We start from the raw sequence: 26,400 nt of genomic DNA, 5'->3' as shown, positions 1-26,400 counted from the left end.
CGAGTGCAATCAGAACTTCGATGAAAAAGAGAAATTTGATTCTGGTAACACAGATTATCCACCATAATGGTGAGAGATGTGTTATCTGGATATTTGGATGGACTTCTTACCATATCGACTTCTTTCATAGCATTCTTTAAAAAAAAAAAAATCCTACATTACATACAAATTAGTCAACGAGGGATGAAAAAAGCAGGTTCTTTAACACAAGTGGGGTCACTTTAAAAACTAAGCCATTAGCATCCTATTATGCTTAAGGTCATATTGAAAAATAACAGGCAGACCCCCATGACTCAATCGATGACCATGGTTTGGAAAAGAAGGCCAATCACTTGACATGAGCTTCAGTGGAGAAGACTGCTTATGGTGTGGAGTGTGGTGTGGGCACTGGGTAAGGAGATGACAGCAGTGAAGTAAGAAGGGTAGGCACCATCACCTGGGGATGACGTGGGTGAAGACACAAACACTTGGACTTTGAGTGCATTTCCACCCAAAGACATAATCAGGAACCCAGTTCAGGCAGAAACCTGGATCCTGAAAAATGTGCTGTTTATAGGGTAGTAATCTTCTGAAGATCTCCTTTGTAATAACGCTCCAACATCATTAAACCTGACAAAGAAAAGAGTTATGGGTTTCTATTACCAAATTGCACATGGCTAACTCTTTTCTGCTTGGCTGGGAGGTTGGGCCCTGCAAAGGACCTATATACTGGTATATGTGTGCTGCTTCCTTTACACCCATAACAGTTATTTTGACTTCAGTAAGATAAATCTTGTGTTAGGTTACTGGTTACTTTAAAAGGTAATCAGACTACTTAACACACACATTACTTTTTAAGTGGTACCCTGCTGCTCTTGAGATTGCGGAGCACGATTTTGGAAATATTGAGATGGATTATTTCAGCCAGAAGAAGGGATAATGCAATCACCTGAACATTTGCCAATGGAAATGTATTTTGTGGATGCTTCTCCCCTGGCTGCTGAAAGCGAATGTGAAGCAAACACATGTGCAGGCCGACAAAGAGCAACAGACATATGCAGACTACAGAATCCATCCATCCGTCCATTATCCAACCCTCTATATCCTAACACAAGGTCATGGGGATCTGGTGGAGCCAATCCCAGTCAACACAGGGCGCAAGGCAAGAACAAATCCCTGGGCAGGGTGCCAGCCCACCACAGTACTACAGAATCCTTAACAGTAATTCACTTAAGGGTTTACATGGCCACATAGTCGGATTTTTTGCAGAGAAATCGGTGTGTGTTATCCAGAGGCCATTAACCCTCTCTCTCTCTAACTGGAATAAGTGTTTTCATGTCATTTTAGAAACCAAGTTTGTTAAGGCACATGTGAACAGACCCTGTAATGCCGATGTATTGTGTTCGGATGAAAAGAAAAAAACAAATAAATAACTCTGTATTGTTTGACAGAAATGAAGAGTCCAAATCAGGAAATTTCAATGAAAAGTCTCCCATAAGAAATACTCTGGACAATTTGTGATGTCTAATTAATGTAATATAAAACTCTCAAAGCCACTTTGGGGTCATGGTACTTTGAAGCCTTTTCCGGCAGCATTAGACACACAGGTAGACATCAACCCTGGTGCAGGCATCCAGTCCACTGCAGGTACACATTCACAATTACAAACAAAAGTGATTTCGACCGTGGCATGGTTGTTGGTTTAGGTATCTCTATGACTGCTGATGGCCCAGGATTTTCACGCACAACAGGCACTAGAGCAGTGTTTCCCAACTTCGGTCCTGGGGACCCCCTGTGGCTGCAGGTTTTTGTTCCAACCAGCTTCCGTTTTTAATTGGACTCCTCGGCTAATTAAGTGATGTGTTATTTCCCAAGTTCTGTGTTTTAGGAACAATACAGAGTGTTAGGATGTAGCGGGTTGGACAATGACTGACTGACATTAGAAAACTAAGTTTGGTAAAAAATATATATGTATACAGTTAGGTCCATAAATATTTGGACAGAGACAACTTTTTTCTAATTTTGGTTCTGTACATTACCACAATGAATTTTAAATGAAACAACTCAGATGCAGTTGAAGTGCAGACTTTCCACTTTAATTCAGTGGGGTTAACAAAAGTATTGCATAAAAATGTAAGGCAACTACAGCATTTTTTGAACACAATCCCTTGATTTCAGGGGCTCAAAAGTAATTGGACAATTGACTCAAAGGCTATTTCATGGGCAGGTGTGGGCAAGTCCATCGTTGTCATTATTAATTAAGCAACAAGTCATGATAGTCAATAACGGCTTTAATTAACAGCAAGAATTGGCTTCTCATTAAGAAACTGGTTGGAGTGAAATTGGCCGGAGTTTGACGTTTCAATTTAGCTGGTCATCTGTCTGCTCGTTTCACATCTCATTTCTGTTTGGCACTCATTTAATGAAGAAAGAAATCAATTCATAGGACTGAATCCTTAAAAACAGGGCTATTAAAATGATGGGAGAAGGTGTTAATTAGCAGTAAAAACTGGTCACTGATTAGGAAAAGGGTTAGAATGAAAACCCACAGTCACTGCGGCCCACCAGGACCAGAGCTGGACACCCCTGTTCTAAAGGCTACTTCCAGTATGATAATGTACTATGTCAAAAGGCAAAGTCATCTCTGACTGGTTTCATGAAGATGACAATGTGTTCAGTGTTTACCAGTGAACTTCCAGTCACCAGATCTGAATTTGGAATTTGGTAGGACAGGAGATTCACAGCATGAATGTGCAGCTGACAAATATACAGAAATTGTGGGATGCAATCGTGTCAACATGGATCAGAATCTCAAAGGAATGATTCCAATAACTTGTGGAATACATGCCATGAAGAACCAAAGCCGTTGTGAGAGCAAAATTAGGTCCTGCCCAGTGAGAGTATAGTGGTCCTAAGAATTTGAGAGAATGCACATAGCTGACACCTGTGTGGCTGTATTATGGTGTGCCTCAGTAGACACTAGAAATTGTGCAGAATGTAGAAATCATAAACTGGACATCAGCAACATGGCTAAATGGAAGGCCAAATGATTGGATACTTGTTGGAATTAAATCCAGCCTGAAAGCTAAGAATTCTAAGATGTTTACTCAATGGCTATTTCTAAATGCAGACATACACAGGCTGTGATGCAACTTCCACTTGTGTGTTTAAGCTGTACTGTACTTAATGATGAGGAGACAACAACTACCGCCCTCTTTCTGCTACCACACGGACTGTTATTTCAGGACAGGCTGTACTCGGTGCCTGCAGAGTTCCTGCCCTCAAGGTCATAGAGTCTCTTTACAACCCCCAAAGTCACACACTTTTTGCTACCCTAAAAAAAATGTAGCAGGCAACTTCCCTGTCATTTTAGTGAAAAATACTTTGAAAATGTTAACAGGGCTTACTTACTGTTGTTATTAGGATGGCTGGTTGATATTTGACCTGTGCCCCAGAGCCTGAAACTGAAGCTAAGTGTTGTTGGGAGGGGTGAAGACTACAACACATTTTTTTGTTTAATGTTTGACTTAGGTCATGAGGTATGAGGAAAAAGTTAAAGGAGACAACCCTTTTTTTCAGTTTAAGCAAAAGAAGATTAAGAGGAGACAAGACTGAAGTGATTAAAATTATGAAGGTGATCGAGACTGTGACTTTAACATGAGTTTATCAAGAACACAGGGATACAATTGGAAACTTGTTAAGGGTAAACTTCGCACAAACATTAGGAAGGTGGGCTGGCGCCCTGCCCAGGGATTTGTTCCTGCCTTGCACCCTGTGTAGGTTGGGATTGGCTCTGGCAGACCCCCGTGACCCTGTGTTAGGATATAGAGGGTTATAAAATGACTGACTGGCTGACATTGAGAAGGTTTTTCTTCACACAGCAAAACACAGACACATGGAATAAGTGACCAAATGGTGTGGTAGACTGTAAGACTTTAGGGACTTTCAAAACTCGACTTGATGGCATTTAGTAAGAGTTAAGTGGATAGGTGTGGCAAGCTTTGTTGGTTTCAATGGCATCTAATGTCAGAGGACAAATTGGATTGTCCAACTTGAGTCTGGGTGAATGTTGGCAGACACCTCTTTCTCTGCCCCGAGTCAAAAAGCAATACTGCAAGGTCCATGGACAGGTAACAACAGCACATGAATCAGACAAGTGAATATAATGTTTAAATCAACCTAAACCAACTATTATGCCTGCCTCCCTTTGCTCACCGTACACCCATCTTGCAGTCCATGATACAGGGATAATCAAACTCAGCTAGGAGGTCTTCCATCTGGTTGTAGGTCTCCCCATCTCGCTCAACTACTCCGAAATAGCCAGGCACAAAGGGCTTAAGGCTGTCAGACATAAGCGACTCCAAGCAAAGGTGTTCACATTCACAGTATTTCTTCAGAATCTTGCCAAAATCACCTGCTTTGAAGTTACCTGGAAAGAAAGGAAAGCAAGATGTCTTAACTGTGGAAGAATTGGACTGCTTGTCCTGAAACAGCACATTTACAGTCATCACCATAAAGCCAGTCATGAGGTTTAAACTAAAGGACAGCTCTTTACCTGAATGTGAGGAAGCTGCCCAGCCAATGTGTATAAAATTCCTCCTAAGATTCAGAAAAAAAAGTAGTTTAACTTTTTTTTTTTTTTTTTTTTTTTTAACAATAATGTGTTATAGGTATTTTCAGTATTGTTTCGTTTTTTTATTTATTTTTAACAATAATGTGTTATAGGTATTTTCAGTATTGTTTTGTTTTATTTATTTTTTAACAATAATGTGTTATAGGTATTTTCAGTATTGTTTTGTTTTATTTATTTTTTAACAATAATGTGTTATAGGTATTTTCAGTATTGTTTTGTTTTATTTATTTTTTAACAATAATGTGTTATAGGTATTTTCAGTATTGTTTTGTTTTATTTATTTTTTAACAATAATGTGTTATAGGTATTTTCAGTATTGTTTTGTTTTATTTATTTTTAACAATAATGTGTTATAGGTATTTTCTGTATTGTTTTATTTATTTATTTTTAACAATAATGTGTTATAGGTGGGGCAGCACGGTGGCACAGTGGTAGCACTGCTGCCTCGCAGTTAGGAGACCCGGGTTCGCTTCCCGGGTCCACCCTGCGTGGAGTTTGCATGTTCTCCCCGTGTCTGCGTGGGTTTCCTCCGGGCGCTCCAGTTTCCTCCCACAGTCCAAAGACATGCTGGTTAGGTGGATTGGCGATTCTAAATTGGCCCTAGTGTGTGCTTGGTGTGTGGGTGTGTTTGTGTGTGTCCTGCGGTGGGCTGGCACCCTGCCCAGGATTGGTTCCCTGCCTTGTGCCCTGTGTTGGCTGGGATTGGCTCCAGCTGACCCCCGTGACCCTGTGTTCGGATTCAGCGGGTTGGAAAATGGATGGATGGATGGATGTGTTATAGGTATTTTCAGTATTGTTTCGTTTTTTTTATTTATTTTTAACAATAATGTGTTATACGGCGGCACAGTGGCGCAGTGGGTAGCGCTGCTGCCTCGCAGTTGGGAGACCTGAGGACCTGGGTTCGCTTCCCGGGTCCTCCCTGCGTGGAGTTTGCATGTTCTCCCCGTGTCTGTGTGGGTTTCCTCCCACAGTCCAAAGACATGCAGGTTAGGTGGATTGGCGATTCTAAATTGGCCCTAGTGTATGCTTGGTGTGTGTGTCCTGCGGTGGGTTGGCACCCTGCCCGGGATTGGTTCCTGCCTTGTGCCCTGTGTTGGCTGGGATTGGCTCCAGCAGACCCCCGTGACCCTGTGTTCGGATTCAGCAAGTTGGAAAATGGATGGAAATAATGTGTTACAGGTATTTTCAGTATTGTTTTATTTATTTCTTAACAATAATGTGTTATAGGTATTTTCAGTATTGTTTTACTTATTTATTTTTTAACAATAATGTGTTATAGGTATTTTCAGTATTGTTTTGTTTTATTTATTTTTTAACAATAATGTGTTATAGGTGTTTTCAGTATTGTTTTAGGTGAATTTGAGACATCACTGATGATGTAAAAGAGCTTAGCTACTTCTTCTAAACTATAAAAATCTGATGGTTTGCTTTGGGTCAGAATTACATACAACATTTTACAAAACTTTTATAAGGCGGCAAAAACTGGCCCTTTAAAAGGGTTGTGTGGTAATCCGACTACCAGGCATTATCACTTTCAAGTAAAGAAAAATTCCTAATAATAGGCTAAAGTTGACTTGTGTCGTAAAATGAAAAGATAAAGCACCTACCTGTTTAAGTCGTTAAGTGCAGGTGTGCTTTCGCTGTTATTTTAACTTTGTCTTCGGCGGGTTCACGCAGCGGGAAGACGGCGACGGGTCGAGCGGGCCTCCAGGTCAAGCCTGCTGCGCATACCCCGCCATAAAGGCGAGCGGCTCTTTAGCCTTGCCGTTGGCAAAGAAAGGTGCGATGCGTTTTAGTTAAGAACGTGCATGCTTACATTAGTGTTAGGAGGGAATTCCCAAGAAAAAAGAAACGTTCTTTTGTAGTGCATATCTGTTCTTCCGAGGGGGCGTGTCGGCAGGCGCTCCAGTTCGTGCTCGCTCAAGCGCGCACACGCGAGGCCGCTAGCCCTATTTATTACACGCATTGCAAAGGTTGCGAGGAGCACCTGAGCACAAAGCACCTGCGTCAGTCGCGATTGGTGAAAGGGAGCAACGTGTCGCGGGACTGGCTACAGATTAGTTTTCCGACTGTAAGAGGCACTTTTGGCCTGAAAAGGGTTGTCTTTTGGCTCAATCTGGTGTGGATAGTGTGCCGGTATAACTTATTCGGTTAGTATACCAAACAGCGGATTGTGCCTTTTTTTTGTAAATATTTTCTTGTTTATAAACATCTCCTACTCATAGTTTGATTTTGGGTTTATGGTGCACTTTGTTTTTCCTTGTATATACACTGTTTTGTTTTTTTTCCCTTGTAAATATTTTTGGCATTCTTTGGACTGTTGTGTATGTAGTTTCTTCCTGAACACCTTTTCTTCAATTCGGAAGACTACCATTTTTGTGTATATACATATTTGTCTTTATTTTTCATTTTTGGGGACTTGAAATGTCACTTTATATATTACTATTTTAGATTGGGTATTATTTTTTGTCATTTTGTTGCACCTGTAAATAAAACCCACTTTTGTTTTGGAAATACCACCATTTTGGTGTCTGTGTCTCCATGTCTGACTTCTCACAAATCTGATCCTGGTTGGTCCTACACTACAACACACCCACTGTGTGGTCTGCTACCAACCTTGCCATTAAACAGGGTGTCACCAGTTGTTTAACATTGTACTTATTCAACACCAACAGTTAGTGTACATGCACTTTAATAACCCAGTAATTCACAGAAACCCAGTTTCAGAAATGTCTCTGAGAAGCCACATTAACAGACGTAGAGTTCTCCATTTGTAACCTTCTTACCTGGCCATGTAAACCCTTAACCAGGTTACAGTTAAGGAATTAGTAGTCTGCGCATGTCTATTGCACATCACAAGGTGAGTGCTCAGGTGATCACATTTTCCTTCTCTCAAGTGAAATCAGCTTTTTCAGAATTCAGGACATTTATGTTGATGATCTGAACGTACATTGCTAAGCTCGGTAGCACAATCTCTGGAGACAAAAGCTTCATTCTTGTTTTCAGATTCACGTCGGACGATGATGACATTACACTCTTTTTTTGCACAGTTTAGTGGTCTTTGAGCCTTTAGGTAAGGGAGAACTCCATACATGGTCTTGCATGTATATAAATGGGCTTTCTACCTACTCAAATCAAATTTTATTTGTCACACACAAATTACACATACAGTACAATATGGAGTGTAATGCTTAGTTATTCAGCTCCAATGACTGTGCCTTGAAGAATAAAAGAGTAACAATAATAATATAGGGCTTCATAAATATCAAAAACCATTAATAGAATTTTACACACGTGATAATAATAAATAGTAACTAAATAAATAACTTAATTGAAATAATTTAATGTAAGAGAGGTAACAATATGACATCATGTAGTTTTAGACACTTTCCACATTCACAATGCAAATGCTCTTTGGACAGAAGCTCCTTTATTTCTCCTCGGGGGGTTTGAAATTTGGCTTTTAACAGATCCTCTTTCAATACATAAATAGACAGACAGATAAATATATATACACACACACACACACTATGATCTCAACACACAGTGGAATGACTAAAAGGGGAAAAAAATTAAAAAGAAAGGAAAATTTCTGACTTCATAGTCCCAGTAAGGCGCTATACAGGTGTATTTCTGTTGGTATAAAGGGCCCCAGTTATGTTTCTTGACACACTTCTGCTGAATAATTCATTGACAGAATGTCCTCAGTTTTGGTATGTTAGAGAGAGGATGTGCAGCATTGTTCACAATGGCACTCAGTTTTGTTTTAATTCTCTCCTTTGCTACATCCAGAGGGTCCAGAGTGTGTCCCATAACTGAGCCTGCCCACTTAAATAGCTTGTTGATTTGGTGGGCCGCTCTTGAAGTGATGTTACCAGCCTAGCACACCACAGAGTAGAAAATTACACAGACCACCACTGAGATGTAGAATATGTGAAAGATGTCACTACTGTGCCCCCCCACCCCCTTTCTTATATACCTCCTCTGTCTTCTGAAACCAGTCGAACCTGTTATTAATGTGGACCCCCAAAGTACTTGTAAGAGATTGATAGATACTTTATTAATCCCCAAGGGGAAATTCACATACTCCAGCAGCAGCATACTGATGAAAACAATATTAATTAAAGACTGATAAAGATGCAGTGCAAGTTAAAAAATGCAAGGTGGAGAGTGCGAGGCAGGTATAACAGTCAATAACTTTGAATAATGTTAACGTTTCCCACCCAGTGGAATTGAAGAGTTGCATAGTGTTGGGGAGGAACAATCTCCTCAGTCTGTCAGTGGAGCAGGACATTGACAGCAGTCTGTCACTGAAGCTTCTCCTCTGTCTGGAGATGATACTGTTTAGTGGATGCAGTGGATTCTCCATGATTGACAGATGCCTGCTCAGTGCCCATCGCTCTGCCACAGATGTCAAACTGTCCAGCTCCATGCCTACAATAGAGCCTGCCTTCCTCACCAGTTTGTCCAGGCATCAGACCACCTCTACATCCACTCCCTGATTACTGACCAGACACAGAGGCTATTTGGTGTGGTAAAAGTCAATAAGCCGTTCCTTAGTTTCCTTGATATTAAGATGCAGACAATTCTCTCTACACCAAGAAACAAAGTTCTCCACCTGACCCCTGTCCTCTGTCTCCATACTGTATAATCTAGATTCTCAAATTTCCTGCAAAATTGGTATGTAAAAACAGAAAGAAGTGGAGTTTACTCCACTTACTATAAAGTACTTTATAATAAAGTAATGCATGTAGCCAACAAAATGAACAAAATCAATTATAGTAATGACTAATGGCACTCAGCTGAAGGAGTTAATGTCAGAGATGGATGTCCATTAATTCTATGGAATTTCTAAGATACGCATTTTTAAATGAGGGTCAAACTAAAACGAATGCCACAACCTGACATCAAACTGGCTCTGCTTCATTCCAAACTAACTACGAATCTTGGGTATTTGAGCCAAGTGTTCCAATGACAGTAAGTCTACAGTGTCAACCTGTGTCACAAGGCACAACAAGCTGCTTTGCAGACAGCAGGGTAACAGCCAGAGCCAAGAGTCCATCAAACTATGGACCTCTGATGAGCAGATCCACATAAATAGACTTTAGTGATTAAATGGAGAGACAGATAACCCTATGATGTCTAACATCATCTGATCCGTAAAGGGATCCTCCAGTTCCCCGAAAAGCACCTATGGATTATCCGGAAAGCTTCAAAACATGTCAGAGGGCTTATGCAAATTCAGCCAGTGTCATCAGATCCCAAGTGGCTTTTGACAATGGCACAAAACTGGGATAGTCATAAGGCCTCCAGTCATAAAAATCATGCTGAAACCTACACATAATTAGCACTTGAGAAGTCAAGCTAAGATTACCGACCCCATATAAAAATGGGAATAGCTAAGGAAAAAGAAGATGACAAAGAAGAACATGGCTTAAAAAAATGTATTGTGACTCAATCCGAATGGCTTACAGGCTCCTGGTGTTTTTTGGCAATTTTAGCTTCAGATCCTCAGTTGTTATATGCCCCATGAGCCAATTTATTGTTTTAATTCCCATTAATCAATCAGGAAGTGACTCAGTGTTTAATCTTTTGCAACAGGACTGTGAAAAAATTTTGGCCACATCAGAAGGAGAAAAATTTGTCAAGCTGTAACAAGAGAACCATCCACTGTATGAGATTTCTGTCAAGAAACATTATCATCAGATCTTACGTAGGAATAACCAGCTGCAACAAAATTCAGTGTGTTCTTTTTTTTCTTTTTTGAGGATTGACTCAAAATTGCTGTAACAGAAATTGCTTCTACTTCTAATGAATCCATTTTTCTGTAGAGCACATCACACCTTCACTTCGCAGGTAAACTGGAGGTCTCCTCGACTCCCAGCGCTGCACAAACTTCTCTCATCAGGTAAATCAGAAGGCGCCCTCGTACGCACTGACAAACCCACACAGCAGCTTCATGGCACCCCTACCACTTCAACTATTCAGGGGGACACTGCTGTACAGATGGAAAAGCACCTTTGGAAGATGAAGAAGACGACCCATTCTAGTATCTGTTACACCTTTTCAGACATCTGTGGGATTTCTGCTACTGATCCAAGCGGAGTTTCCATCAATCCCTGCAAATGGGACTGCTAACATTTTAGGCAGGGGTCCTCAATCACGGTCCTGGAGGGCCACAGTGGCTGCAGGTTTTTGCTCCAACCCAATTGCTTAATAAGAAGCACTTATCGCTCAAGTAACACTTCTGCTTCATTTTCGTTGTCTCGCTAGTTCAGATTTTGAACACTTATTGCTTATTTTAGTCTTAAACAGACATATTCTTGGTTTTTAATTGCTTCTAATTAGCAATAACATGCAAATGACAGAAGAGACCAGTATTTCTCCATTTAGCTTGTTACCATTTACCCCTGTGTGCATTTATGTTCACTGTGTGGTTTAATTAAACACTTGGAAGGAAAGTGAAGAGAAAAAAAGTGAAGGACTGAGAATTACTCATCCATTTTAGCCTTCAAATCATTTGGAAGATATCCTTAGAAAGGGGAAGAAAATCCAGGATAGGAGAATTACCTGACATAGCAGAGTTAAAGCACGAACAAGCCATTACATTAAATTATTGGGAAGAATTGCTTTCTAATTAAGCAACCAGGTTACAACAAAAGCCTACAGCCACTGCGGCCCTCCAGGAGATATGCCTACATGCTCAAGGAGCCCTGCCATCCAGAGATAGATAGATAGATAGATACTTTATTAATCCCAAGGGGAAATTCACATACTCCAGCAGCAGCATACTGATACAAAAAACAATATTAAAGAGTAATAACAATGCAGGTAAAAACAGACAATAACTTTGAATAATGTTAACGTTTACCCCCCGGGTGAAACTGAAGAGTCGCGTAGTTTGGGGGAGGAACGATCTCCTCAGTCTGTCAGTGGAGCAGGACAGTGACAGCAGTCTGTCAATTTATCATCCAGGCACCTTCCTCAACTTCGTACGGGTAACCTTTTTTTTCTTTATTTTTTAGTACTTACTCTCTGGGCCCACAGGTAACTCAGAGCTTCACTCTTTCTCTGTCGGCAACTGAATTTCTCTTTCCCCCTGCAGGTACAGTACATGGCAACTCATCAGCAATGGCTTCTTTCATACTTGTGCACGCACGAAGCTCGACAGCCGTCCAAACCTCAGCATGCACAAAACCACTGGGAGCACGTTAGCATGAAGGTGCTCTGCCATCTCTTCCAGGCACCCTACTCTGCACTGCATCAAACAACTGGGTACGTTAAAAGAAACTGTTTAAACCAGGCGTGTACATCTAGAAACCAAAATGAAAACCTTGTGATAGGCAGGAGCCAACCCTACTGCAGAGAACACAGACACCCACATTCGTCTCGTCCTTTTTTGATTATAAAAAAAAAAAAATACTTCTGGAGTAGATGTCCTACTGGCACAGGGACACAATATGTGGAAAACTATGTGCTGTGGTTCTGAAAAAATACCGAATCTCAATTTCTCCTTCTCTCCAACTGACAAATAAAAGCAGGAACAAATATTTACCCCAATTAATACTCTGAATTGTGAAATATTTATCAAAACAAATTTGATCACATATTTTTGAGGGTTGCAGCTGCATATTAAAGGATATGTTTGGTATTTTACAAGAGAAAGTTATTTTTTTGACAGTCATGGTATATCGGAGTGGACAAATTCACTGTGCATATAGTAGAATGCTGGAATACCAGCTTTGCAAACTTGGAAGTCTGGGTACTCCTTCTAATATCCCAACTATTAATACAAGTTTGTATTACATTATGGTAAAAAAATGATGGGATACAATTAACATTTGGCATTCTTGCTCTCATTGCCCCAACAGCTTTACAGTCAACACAATTGCTTGCTGTACAGCAGGAGTGTCAAACTCCGGGCCTGGAGGGCCGCAGTGGCTGCAGGTTTTCATTCTAAATCTTTTCCTAATCAGTGACCAGGTTTCACTGCCAATTAACTTCTGTTTCCTTCATTTTAATAGCCTTGTTTGTAAGGATTCAGTGCTCTGAATTGATTTCTTTCTTCATTAAATTGCAGCCAAATAAATGAGACATGAAATGAGTTGACAGACAATCAGCTGAATTGGGGCTTCAAACACCAACCACTTTTTTTAATGAGAAGCCAGTTCTTGTTGTTAATTAAACTCGTTATTTAATTCCACAGCTTCTTACTGCTCTCATTCTGCCACATCAGACATTTCCAAAACTGTTTTTTCTAAGACCTTCAAAATGTTTTGTTGACCTAAGAGATCAGCCTTACTGAGACCTTCACCTTCTTTTTTTTCCAGATATTGTGTGGTGGGCACAGGTTGCTGGTCATGTGGCAGCTTGTTTTGTGTCTCATTATTGTTTGGCTGAGTCAAGTTAATTAAAAATAAGGCCAGGTTTATACTTCACGCGACGCAATGCATGCTCCAGTGGACGCTACTGCTACGCAAGTGTTGTACTGTTTATATTTGCGTGCGTACTTTACATTAATCTGGGAGATTCCAACAGGTGGCAGTGCGAGATATCATCACGGTGAGAAAACGTTTGGCTTCGCTGTGCTGTAAATTGCCCGAAACATCCATTAAATTCAGAGGACACCTTGCTACAGTATCTCTGAAAAGGATGTTTAATGATTACCATCCATCAATCCGGGGATGTGCTCATTCCAACAAGCATCGGGCGCAAGAAAGAAACAAAATCCCCATACGGGGCATCGGTTCATTGCAAGGTGAACACAAGCACACACACACATACACACACTAGCGTCAAACCTTCTTGTCTTTGGAAGGAAACCCACCAGGAAAACATGCAAACTCCAGGCAGGAAACACCAGTGACGTGACTCCCTGCGAGACAGCAGCGCTACCATGCCACCTAATATGTGTAATTATTATTAGTATTCATTATTTAAATGAAGTTAACGACTTATCTGTAAAATGCAACACACATAGTTTAATGCATTTCATCATGAAAGTGATATCAAGTATAAATCTAAGGATGTGCAGAGAGTTGGAAGATCATAAATGTAATGTGTTCTGTGTGGCGATTGCTGCTGTCAGTTCATAAGGAAGCCCCAGAAGCACGTAGCGATTAACAACTGGGTCGGTTTTAAGATGACGTTTACGACAGTCTACTTTAATGATAAAGTAAACTACAAGGTTAAAGTGGACATTTCGAGATTAAAGCCGAAATGTCCACTTTATTCACAAAATACACCTTTTCACTATGTCCGTATTTTTTTTCTCTATGGCTCAAATACGCCGGCGTACATTCTGATGCTGTGAAGTTGCAAAAAAAAAAAAAAAAGATGGCACAGAACATGGTACGCGAGACCTTTAAAATGTGTCATGTCATTACGATGGGGAATATACGACACTTGAATATAAAAGCACCACGAATACATTTGTATCTCTGCATTTTGCTTCACATCAAACCATTCATCAGACATCGAAGCAGGCACATTGTTCCTATAGAATCTCCAAAGCAGCTTGCTGTCACATGATAGTAAAAGGAGACTCAGACGCCACGTTCTGACTTTTATCACACTGCGCCCCCCAACTTTTTGCTGGTACTGCAACTCACGCATGCGTCACGTTAATTTCTGAGGACGTGCTCAGAGGACAACACGTGGCAGCCATGATGCGTGCGCTTATGCGTTCTGAGCGTGAAGTATAAATGTGCCCTAAGGCAAAAGAAGTTAATTAGCAGGAAAAACTGGTCACTAATTAAGAAGATAGTTACAATGAAAACCTGCAGCCACTGCGGCCCCCAAGGACCGGAGTTCCACACCCCTTCTCTATACACTTGCTACACAGTTTTGTTATATTGACACAAGTGAATGAGAGCGTGGTAGGTACCTGATGCGCTCACACTGGTTGCGAGGGCCACAGAACAGAAATGATGTCAGAGGAGGCAACAAGAGTTGGGTTGTCGCAGAGTACTTGCACCGATTTTTTCTTTTTCTAACTACGCAGCAATACACACATGGTGCCACGTATCCAGGATGGTGAATTTTGAGGACGGGCTGGTTAGGTGGGTGCCAGAATGATGAACGAAGTGCTGAATATCATGCATCAGATCACCAAGGTGCGAGGAAGAATATCTGAAGTGCATCTGATCATCATGTGGGTACCCCACTTGCGAGAATATTATACTTGCCCTCCCCTTTGCTGTGTTTGATTGACGGTCTGACATGCCACCTTCTTTTTTCTTGGGCACTTAAAGCAAATAAGAACTGGCACAACTCTTCTTCCATCAGAAGAGTCTCGCTTTCCCCGCTGTGAAAGTGATATGTGATACTGGTCAAACATGGCCACCTACTGACTAGGAACATATGAATTTGCCAATCGAATGGGTCACCACAAGTAGAAATACATTTTGGTCTCTGACAGTGTGCACATATTGCGTTGCAGTCTACATGCTGGCTTCACACGACAACTATAAACCAGGAGGTTTGGCGCGCTATAAGCAGCACTCTCTAAAAGTAATGCACAAGATCATGCTTCAAGAACTGGGTCCTTTGTTTTTAGTAATTTGTTTTTGATTACGAAAAAATTGCATGGACCAAAGATTCGAAACATCTGGTAGTCTACTAGACTTTATGAGTCTGTAGTATGGTTGTTCGGAATTAATAAACTGGTAATCCTGAGCATCCAAACTACAGATTTGTCCAACTCTGTATACAGCTTATAGATTTGCCACATGAAATTGTGTTCTAAAGTGAAGTACATTTTGCACTTTTTAAAAAATAACTTCCAGCATTTTAATAACTGAGCAAAAGGGTAGTGGGGTCCCAAAATGTAAAAAGCATTAAAATTTGCCAAATATATCAATTTCTCAATCCAAAATTGTCAATGAGGCAGTCTGGCGCATTCAGCAGGATTTTCCTTTTTCACAACTCTGCTCTCAATGTCTTCTGGGTACAATTTTAATTCTGAGGAGCCCAAATGGTTTGTCCCATTTATGAGTGCTGGTCTTCCAGGAGACCCACATGTCAGTTGACTAATATCACTGAAAACTGTGGTGACAAGTCTCTTAACTTAAAGGATGGTTGCCACTCCATATGTCTTGGGCATTCTTAGTTCTCATGTGGTCTGGTGATTGACTTTGTTCTATATGAACTTCACACCTCCCCTGCCTGGAACCCACTCAGCTTACCTGCGTGGCCTGCAAGTTGCACCCAGGGATACCGCTTTTTGTAGGAGACAACAAAGGGTGACCACTGCACCATGGTCTTCAGCTTCTTCCACGATTTGTTCTAGAAAGAAAGAAAACAAGAAAAATAATTCCCATATATTCCTAGCATACTAAACAAAAACAGAGATTAAAATTAAGTAAAGAAACAACTCTTGATTATTAAAAAAAGAATCAATAACTTAAAAAAATTAAAAGGAATTACAGTGGAACCTCGGTTCACAAACGTATCGATACACGTACAAATCGGTTTACGAGTTTGCCAAACTTTTGCCTCGGTTCACGACCACACACTCGGTATATGAACAAGCCAGTTTCCCTTTCGGTTTGTACATGTTCAGTCTCTCGCTGTGCAGCGAGCAAGAGCGAGAGAGCGCGACACACACACAAAAGAGAGACAGAGACACACACACACACACCGCGAGAGAGACAGACGCACACAAACAGGCAGCGCGAGAGAGAGAGAGCTGGATGCATAAGGTAGGAAGGCAGTTAAAGAATGCACTGGGCTTGATTTGTTTTCATTTCTGTTTACAGTGATCGGTTCGTAGCGTGCATTGTTGCAATGTTACTTTTCTTTGTGGTTTATTAAATTACAGATTTTTTCAAATGTTCATTTTTTTCCCTGTGCTTAAAACTCATTAAAAATAAAAAAAAGGTTTTTAGCCAGTGGTTGGTAGCGCTATAGCGCGAACTATTGCAGTGTTAGTGTTCTCTGTTGTTCCAAGGTTTTCTCAGTGTTATTCAATGTTTTTACATTTAGTTTACTATTACGCTGTGCATTCTATGGTATGATTAACTATATTTGTGCTTAAAAACTTAAAATATATATATATATATTTACATACGGTTCGTATGGTCTGGAACGGATTAATTGTATTTACATACAATCCTATGGGGGAAGTTGCTTCGGTTCACGACCAAATTGGTTTACGACCAGAGTTTTGGAACGAATTATGGTCGTGAACAGAGGTTCCACTGTACTTTGTTTCAAAAAGTTTGACACTGGGTTGAAGGAGTCCAATTCAACCCCTGGCAACATCACAGCCTGTGTGGTGTGTGCATTTTCTCCTGGTGTTTAAGTGGCTGTACTGCCAGCTCTTTTCAATCCCTTTATCCCCGGTACAGACGTGGACAAACGTGTTGGTACCCTTACAGCTCAATGAAAAGGCACTGTATGCCTCCTGAAGGGATTAGATGTAAAGCAATTGTCCCCTGAGTACCTGCAAGTCTTTGATATGTCATCAAGTAAAGCAAAACAGCTATGAAAAGAGATCAGGTGTTGCTCATTCTATAAAGACAAGTAACCCTACGATTCGCCAGCGAATCGGAAATCCTAGAATGGCAATCAGTTTCTGTTCCGTCCGATATGTGGATGGATGACATATCATGGAGGGCGGGTGCGTCTGGGGAAATGCCATTTAATCCAATAAGCATATCTGTACTAAAGCGGTTTCGTTTTGTGGAGACGTGAGTCTGTTGCCTTCGCTGACACCGACTGCTTGAACAGGTTGTGTTGTTTGGGGGCCACCTACTGACTCTGGGACGCCGCTGCGTCTGACTGTGGGGCGAGCGCTACAGCACAATATGTGCCTCGGTGGGAAGCCACTGCGTGAAGACATATCATGGAAGGTATATGCGGTGGTGTGGGCGGTCGCGTCCGGGTGGCTGTACAACCTGGCGTGCACGCTTTACCCCAGGTGTAGTTCACAGGTCGTAGTCTTGTTTCTGTGTTTTCTTTGGTTTGAGCCGTGACTCCTTTCGCAAGCGCGTTGTAGGCGCGCGCGTTGTCACAGTTGATTTGAGCCGTGACTCCTTTCGCAAGCGCATTGTCACAGCATGGACCTGTGGGGATTCCGTACATCCAGTGAACCCTGAGCCCAGCGCCCTGCGTTGCAGTGCGTTAGTGCGCAGTGTGGACCTCTGGGGGTTCCGTACTGTAATACAATACGTAATGAATCTTCTCGTTTCTTTTTTTGCTCTGTGGCGGGCAGCAGTGCGCGTGCGCCTCGATGTGCCCAGCGCCCTGCGTCCATATCCGGTTTACAACTTTCGGTTAGTAAGATGGATATTCAAAGATGGCCCATGCACATTTGTTGGTAGCTCTAGAAAAGATAAATAATTGGATTTGAGTGAGTTTTCAAACTAACTTTTTTCTTCAATTTGTATCACACATGTCTCCAATCGTACAATCAGTCATGCAGCCGATTTAAATGGAGAAAAGTCGTCACTCAGCTGTTTGGTGTCCCACACTGAATATGGACCAGATAAAGCAAAGAAGAACGTTGTCTGTGGAGATCAGAAAGAAAATGACAGAGAATCATGTTTAAGGCAAAGGCTAGAAGACAATCTTCAAGTAGACTGATGTTCCTGGGACAACAGGTACAAATTTTATTAGGATGTTGTCAAACACGTGCGCATGGGAGGTAGCTAAAGGGTTCAGAAGAAGGTAATTCCCAGTCAGACCAGGGAGTGGAAGAGCGCACTAATCCTCTTTCTCATCTCCCCGCAGACCAAATGCGGGAAATTCTGCCTGGCTCTCAGGACGGCGTCACTTCCGGCTCCGCCCCAGAAGACATCACTTCCAGACCAACAGAAGAGCCTACTTACTAATCACATAATTTCCACATCCCAAGAAGTCATAGCCCGATGACCTCATTTCCAGTTCCAGTCCCAAGATCCCTCCACTTTCTGCTTTTCAACTATATATCCAACATATTTCCTAACCCGTTCAGTTCTGTTGTGGACTCGTCTGTAAAGACATTTTGCATCAACCTTTTTCTTGTGTCACACACGTGCGAACAGGAGGCAGCTAAAAGGCTTGAGTAATGCTAATATTACACCAGACCAGGGGGCGGCAGGGTGTACGGACTATATTTCTCAGTTCCTTGCAGGTCAGTCCCAGGAAATCCCACCTACTTCCAGCATCAGAAATGACATCACTTCCAGTTCCAGCCCCGATGACGTCACTACCTCTACGGGCCTTTAAAGCCGCCAGCTTACCTCTAGTCTGGCAGTTCTGATTTGGACTAGATCTTGTAAACACCTTTGTTCAAATATTTAAAGTTTTGCAGCCGGGTTATAATATACGGGTGGCTGCCCGAAACCTTTATGATGTCTAGAGTGGTCGACTTATCACACTTACTATCAGCAGCCACTTGTCAATTATACGGGTGGCTGCCCCAAACTTTTATGATGTCTAGAGGGGGCTGGGCAGTCTCATGGTCTGGAACCCCTGCAGATTTTAATTTTTTTCTCCAGCCGTCTGGAGTTTTTTTGTTTTTTCTGTCTTCTCTGGCTATCGAACCTTACTCTTATTCTATGTTAATTAGTGTTGTCTTATTTTAATTCTTACTTTGTCTTTTTTTCTCTTTCCTTCATTATGTAAAGCACTTTGAGCTACATTTTTTGTATGAAAATGTGCTATATAAATAAATGTTGTTGTTGTTCAGTGGTTGACTTATCACACTTACTATCAGCAGCCACTTGTCAATTATACGGGTGGCTGCCCCAAACTTTTATGATGTCTAGAGGGGGCTGGGCAGTCTCATGGTCTGGAACCCCTGCAGATTTTAATTTTTTTCTCCAGCCGTCTGGAGTTTTTTTGTTTTTTCTGTCTTCTCTGGCTATCGAACCTTACTCTTATTCTATGTTAATTAGTGTTGTCTTATTTTAATTCTTACTTTGTCTTTTTTTCTCTTTCCTTCATTATGTAAAGCACTTTGAGCTACATTTTTTGTATGAAAATGTGCTATATAAATAAATGTTGTTGTTGTTCAGTGGTTGACTTATCACACTTGCAATCAGCAGCCACTTGTCAATTGTACGGGAGGCTGCCCCAAATCTCTTTATTGTGTCAAGGCTTGATTATTACCACAACGTTTAAGGTCCATGAGACTGTAGCCAACAATCCAGGAAAATCGACCCAGAGTGGGCAGAATGACTGTGGGAATGGTAGACTTTAAAAAGCCAAGAACAACTTCCAAAGAGATACAAGCTGAACTCCAAGGTCAAGGTCCATCAATATCTGATTGTACCATTCATCACTTTTTGACTGACAGTGGGATCAATGGAAGATGATCACTGTTTAAAGAAAAAACATAAAAAAGCCAGAGTGGAATCTTCTAAAATGCATATTGACAAATCACAATGCTTCTGGGAGAATGTTTCTTCGACAGACGAGACAGAACTGGAGCTTTTTGGCAAGTTCCATCAGCTCAATGCCCACAGATGAAAAAAATGAAACTTTCAAAGAAAAGAACACCATAGCTACTGTGAAACATGGAGGAAGCTCGTGATGTTTTGGGGCTGCTTTGCTGCATCTTGCACAGGGTGCCTTGAATCTGTGCAGGGAACTACGAGTTTGAGACATTCTGGAGCAAAATATACTGTCCAGTGCCAGGAAACCCTGTCTTAGTCGCAGGTCATGGATCCTCCAACGGGACAGTGAGCCAAAACACACAACTAAAAACAACAAGAATGGCTAAGATGGATTGATGGATTTATGGAAGTTACCGTTATTTTAATCATTGTGAAATTAATTTCTGCTTGCAACAATTTTCAGAATTAAGGCTTGTCAGCAGAAATCCACACTCATATGGGACAGTTTAGTTATTAGGGATTAGCTTAAAAAAAAAAAAAAAAGGGCTTGATGCACTGATTGGCCTCCATTCCTTTGTCAGATTTCCTATCTTCTATATAAACACACACCCAAAAACTCTTCAAATGGCCACTTTATTATGCCCAGCTATCTATTAAAGGTTCCAGAAGAGCCTGAATAGTGTAAAACATAGAATCAACAAGGTGATGGAAACATCATCTAGACATGTTGTGCCAAGTTGACACTATAGCAGATATTCTGGCCGCACTTTTATGTGCATTGCTCCTGTAACACCTCAACCTAAAGGCACTCTATTGGATGGAGACCTGGAGACTGTGCAGGCCACTGGTGTAAAGTGAGGCCACTGTCATGTTTGTGGAAGCCGCCTGAGATGATAGACACCTGGCATATTACCCATTTAAAAAGTATATTATGGCCATAAAGGAATATGCATGGTTAACAACAACATTTCTGTGACATTCAAATAATGATCAAATGGTATTACTAGGCATAATGTCTGACATATTTGCTATACCATTAAACTAGAACCATCAGCCTGCTGTTGACAAAAGTCAGGATGGATCCATGTACTCATGCTGTTTACGTCAACTTTTGACCCTACCATTGCAGAAGAAATCAAGATTAATCAGGCCATGCAAAATTTTTCCAATTTTTAAAACGTCCACTTTTGGTAATCATGTTCCCACTGTAGCCTCAATGGGAGTCTTCTACTGCTGTAGGCCATCTGCTCCTACATACCATGTGTTCAGATGTACCTTTTTTGCATAGCACTTTTGTCAACACTGTTTTGTTTCTTCTACGCCATTCTCTATAAAACTCGAGATATTTTACTAAATGAAAATCCCAAGAGGTGAGATACAGGTAACACACCCACAGCCAAGAATCACACCAGAGCAAAGTAACTTATGTCACATGTCTTACCCTTTTAAATTTTTGGTCGAACAACAACTCTTTCCTATAGCTGCAAGCTTTACACAATCACTGAGAAAATTATGAGGAAGAGTTGTACATCTGCTTATCCATTCAATTATTGAATCGGCCAATCATGTGGCAGTAGCACAATGCGCAAGATAATGCAGATGAAGGTCTGGACCTTAAATTCAAAATCACATCAGACACCAGAGTGGGGAAAAAATGTGAGCTTAGTGATTTTGACTGGGACATGTGGACTGTAACTGCTGATTCTCTGGGGATTTTCATGCACAAGTCTCTAGAGTTTACTCATGAATGGTACAAAAAACATCTAGTGAGCACCAGTTCTGGGGATTAAAACGCCAGTGTGATACGAGAGGTCAGAGGAGAATGACCAGGCTGGTTCGAGAAGACAGAAATGCTAACTCAGATAACCGCTCTGTACAAGTGTGGAGAGCAGAGAAGCATCTCAGAATGCACAACACGTTGAACCTTGGGGCAGATAGACTACAACAGCAGAAGACCACTTCGGGTTCCAGTCTTAACAGCCAAGAACAGAAAGCTGAGGCTACAGGTGGCACAGGCTGGCCAAACCTGGATACTTAACGACAGGAGAAATGCGGCCTAGTCTGATGAATCTTGATTTTTGCAGAGGCACACAGATAGAAGGGACAAAGTTCGGCAATAGCATGAATCGCTGCACCCAACCTATCCTGAGTCAACTGTCCAGACTGGTGGTGGTGATGTAATGCTGTAAGGAATGTTTTCTTGGCACACTTTGTGCCCATTAACACAATCAATCACTACTTGAATGCCACAGCTTATCGGAGTATTGCTGCAGGCCATGTGCAACCCTTGATGGCTATGATCTTCTAATGGCTTCTTCCATCATAATAATGCACCATGTCACAAAGCAAAAGTCAGCTCAAACTGGCTTTATGAACATGACAATTAGTTCAGTGCTCTTTCCAGTCACCAGATCTGAATCCAGAAGAACACCTCTGGGATGTGGTAGAGAGGGAGATTCACAGCCTAAATGTGCATCTGAAAAAACCTGCACAAATTGTGTGGGGCAGTCATGTCAACGTGGACCAGAATCTCAAAGGAATAAGTCCAACATCTTGTGGAATCCATGCCAAAAAGAAATGAGGCTGTTCTGGGAGCAAATGGAGACCCTACACAGTTTTAGTATGGTGGTCCTAAGAATTTGCTCAGTGTGTGTATTTTACACTGTGGCCATATGATTGCCTGTTTGGAGCAGCCAGTTATACTATTTGTGTTAATGAGAAGGGGGCCTGACAGAATGGAGGCTGAGTGTATACGACGGCAAACCGGAAACCTTCTTCAAGACTTATGTTGTATGTAAGAAAAAACAAAGCTACGGAGGTGTGACAGCAGGCAGTAAAACTGAAAATAAAGGTCTCGTGTACACGGCTTTTCCTCCTGGTACTCCAAACGTTAGGTTAATGGGCACTTCTAGAGTATATTAGCCATGCATGAGTGTGACTGTAGGCGTGTGCATGAATGGACCCTGTGATGGACACAGGCACCCTGAACTGGTAAGCGGTTTAGAAAACGGATTGTGACACGGTGAGAAAGAGGTGCGAAAATGCAGGCAGTGCTGTTGGGTTTATATGGGTACTTGTAAGGCACTACAAAAAGTTGCAGGTGTTTCTTTGCTGCCTTGAAACAACACACAAAGTGCTGTGAGACAAATCTGCACCTTCCACCCGATGTTCCGGAAATATCTGACATCAAAGTTGACAGAAAGAAAACAGAAAAGAAAAAAAAGGAGAAAATATCTGTGGTTTCCTGAAATTGGAAAGCAGCTTCAAAACAAAGCCGTTGTGGGGAATGCAGTCTGGAACTTCAATAGCCGAGCGTTTTGTTTCACTTTATTTCATTACGCAAGAAAGTCAAAGCCGCACATTTACATTTCTCCTACCAGCCACCTCTGTGCAGAAACAAGTTAAGTAAACTTTTAAGCACACTTGCTCAACATTATTGCCATTCCTCAATAAGCCGGACACAAATATTTGCATACATATTGTCTCACACACACTCTCATGGGAGACAACCTCTAGGCTCATTTAAAGATTGTTACACTCCAGGCCAGATGATGGCGCTGTTACCAAATGCCTTTTCTCTTCTTGCCTCTGCAGAACGGATGACGGCAATGCTGGTTTCTACCCTCCTGAGCTTACCCCTTCCGGGTCTCAACGCCATCTTTGGCAGTCTGAAGATGACTACCATTTGGAGAACACATTAATCACTTTGGTTTTCTCCTCTAATAATTCAACTTCTTTAATTTTCAATATATGGGGTTTACCTGGGTGCCCCAAACCTTTACAACACATCTTTTATTACAATGTGCAAACACAAAAAAGTCTGGACATATCAAATACATGTGTACATGCATGTTTAAGTCACACGCTTATACTGACACTTGCTCCCCAGGGTTTATGTCTAAAGTCTAATCCCGAAAGAGCACACAGGCTGCAAGTTTTCGAATATATAAACGGCTACACGTGGAAGTGAGTGTGTCTGCCCAGCCCAGAAGTGAAAGGTGGAGTCGGGGTAAGGGCTCCACCTCCGAGGAAACAGAAAACTCGCTTAGCCGCTAAAAACACAAGCGAGGCAAGCACATCAGCAAAACTAAACCTCTGAAGAAAGACCAAGTTGCTTAGCCGGTATCCCTTTAACTTTTCCTCCCGCCGCTAATGCACAAGCGATGTGAGCATGTCTGCAAAATGATTCCTCCTCGGAGAGAGATGCCCAGAGTAGTTCCTTTCAATTACCTGACATCTCTACATTTCAGTTTTTTTTTCTGATGATTTCAATAGTTTCTAGTACCCCAGTCTTTTTACACCACGGGCTTACGCAGCTAATCTCATATATAAACGTCTATGTGTGGAAGTGTTCTGTCTGTCTGTCTGTCTGTCTGTCTGTCTGTCTGTCCAGCCCGAAAGTGCGACTACAGCATGAAGCTCAAATAGTCGGCAAGGCGGCCCCCCAAGTTAATGAGTCAGAACAAAAAATAAGTGCAAAGCTACAGCATGAAGCTGAAAGAAAGCGACTCCGGCGCCAAAGTAAACTGCTGATGAAAGACAAACTCGCTTGGCCACTGATACACAAGCGATGCGAGCACATCGGCAAAACGAAACCTCAGAGGAGAGAGAAACTCACTTAGCTGCTGATAGGCAGCGGGGCGAGCACGTCCGCAAAACTAAACCACCAACTTTAAGCGTTTTCATTTTCTTTCTGACGATTTCAATAGTTTCTAGGAGCTCGGGCTTTTTACAGCATGGGCTTACACAGCTAGTTTAATAATAATGATACTAACACTTCACACAGTGCTTCAAAGCACTTCAGTCAGTGGGGAGCCACTTCAACCACCACTAATGTCCAACTGGATGATGCGATGGCAGCCATTTTTGTGCCAGTACCTTCACCACACATTAGCTGTTAGTTGGTGAAGTGGTGAGAGAGAGAGATAGCCAATTAGAAGCAGGGGATGATTAGGGGGCCAGAATGACTAGGCTGTATTGGGCAATTTAGACTGCTGCTGATTTGACACGCTTGCCTAACTATTTAGTTTCCTTAACCAGCAGTCAAACAATAAAGAAGTTGCAATGCAAACCAAAAGATGAACCACCAACTCAGGGGTCCGATGAGGTCCTGAAAGGCCACCATTTTCACTCCAGCCAATCGCCTACTCCGCTGTTAATGAAACCCATTATTTAATTCTGTGGCTCATTGACGTTCTCTTTTGATCACGCCAGTCATTTTCAAAGATTTCGTATTTCCTGAGATCACCATCCCAATGCTTTCTGAGCCACAACGCATAAATATTTCACAGGCATTCACTTTTTTTTTTTTGTTTTGCTTTCAAATATTTTATTAAGTCAGATATTGTATCAACGTGAAAGACACCGGTGCAAAGTGGATCAAACACTTATCATCTATTATTAGCTTGCTTTGCATCTCATTATTGTTTAGGTGCTGGATAAAGAAAAAAAAAAGAAACAATAAAAATTCAAATTAATTAAAATTAAGGCAACAGAGTAAGTTCCATTATTGTTACTAATGAAGTACGTGGCTGGAACAAATCTCTGCAGCCCTCCAGTAATGGAGTTTAACACCCCGGCTCTAAACTGTCCCCACTCTGAGACAGCAAGTGGCTGTTTAACTCAATGTGCCCTAAACGCAGTGCCGGTAAACACTCTTGGTAAAGATGACTTTTCTTGAAGTCAGTCAGACCAGACTGTCACAGGACATCATTAAAACAGCACCTATAAGGAAAGCCGTCCATATACCCTCAAATAATGTGGTCAGGGCACCCATCAGTGACAATTTCAATCATTGATTTACTGACTAAAAACCAAGATAGGCAGATTGTGCTCCCACATACTGAGGACTACAGCCATTCCCTATGCATTGGCCCATTCCGGGTCCAACACTAGCACAAACAAACATATACAAGAACAGTGTCTTAAAAGAATTGTATTAATTGGTAAATCTAAACCTCCATCATATGAGTGACTGTGAGTGTGAGTGTAAGTATGTTCTATGTCGGACTGACACCTGTCCAGGGTTAGATCCTGCCTTGACCATGATGCCGCCTGGCCCCTCTGACTCTGAACTGGATAAAGCAACACAGAAGATGGATGAATAGATGGATGCATTGTGGAATAGAAGCTCTATTTTTCTCACACTCTGTGGAGTTTTTTTCATCTTTCATCATTGTTAAGCGATGCTAATGAAAGGAGCCCTATTAGATGTGACATCTATACAACTGTCTGCCATAATGCTTATGATTGATCCATCCTTACAAGAAACCTAAAATCTAATTTAGTCAGCTTTAGTGGATTAATAGAGTAAGTGTTTCATTCATATAGCACCTTTAACAGTGTGCACAATCACAAAGCACATTACAGAGAAAATGAGTTCAGCCAACGGTGAAAATGAAAAACGGCAGTACAAGCAGAAACAAAAAGGCAAACTTGGAGGGACTTGGAAAAGAGCAGACATCA

At 41.5% G+C, this 26,400-nt stretch overlaps 2 protein-coding genes across 5 annotated transcripts in view; one reads left to right on the top strand and one right to left on the bottom strand.

The window, feature by feature from the left end:
* Nucleotides 1–26,400, top strand: part of LOC114647552 (myotonin-protein kinase) — a 437,098-nt gene that overhangs the window by 35,158 nt on the left and 375,540 nt on the right. The window lies entirely within an intron of this gene.
* The window catches only part of itpkcb (inositol-trisphosphate 3-kinase Cb), a 201,355-nt gene that overhangs the window by 31,314 nt on the left and 143,641 nt on the right, over nucleotides 1–26,400 (bottom strand). For all 3 annotated transcript variants that reach the window (XM_028796198.2, XM_028796202.2, XM_028796207.2), the window contains 2 exons: nucleotides 15,799–15,898; nucleotides 4,195–4,408 (listed from right to left, as the gene is read on the bottom strand). In XM_028796198.2, coding sequence (XP_028652031.1) covers nucleotides 4,195–4,408; nucleotides 15,799–15,898 — 314 coding nt within the window. The remainder of the gene's footprint in view (nucleotides 1–4,194; nucleotides 4,409–15,798; nucleotides 15,899–26,400) is intronic.

Source organism: Erpetoichthys calabaricus, chromosome 1 (assembly GCF_900747795.2).
Source record: "Erpetoichthys calabaricus chromosome 1, fErpCal1.3, whole genome shotgun sequence".
Taxonomy (NCBI): domain Eukaryota; kingdom Metazoa; phylum Chordata; class Cladistia; order Polypteriformes; family Polypteridae; genus Erpetoichthys; species Erpetoichthys calabaricus.
The sequence above is the reverse complement of the archived record's forward strand: the minus strand, read 5'-3'. Positions and strand labels throughout refer to the sequence as shown.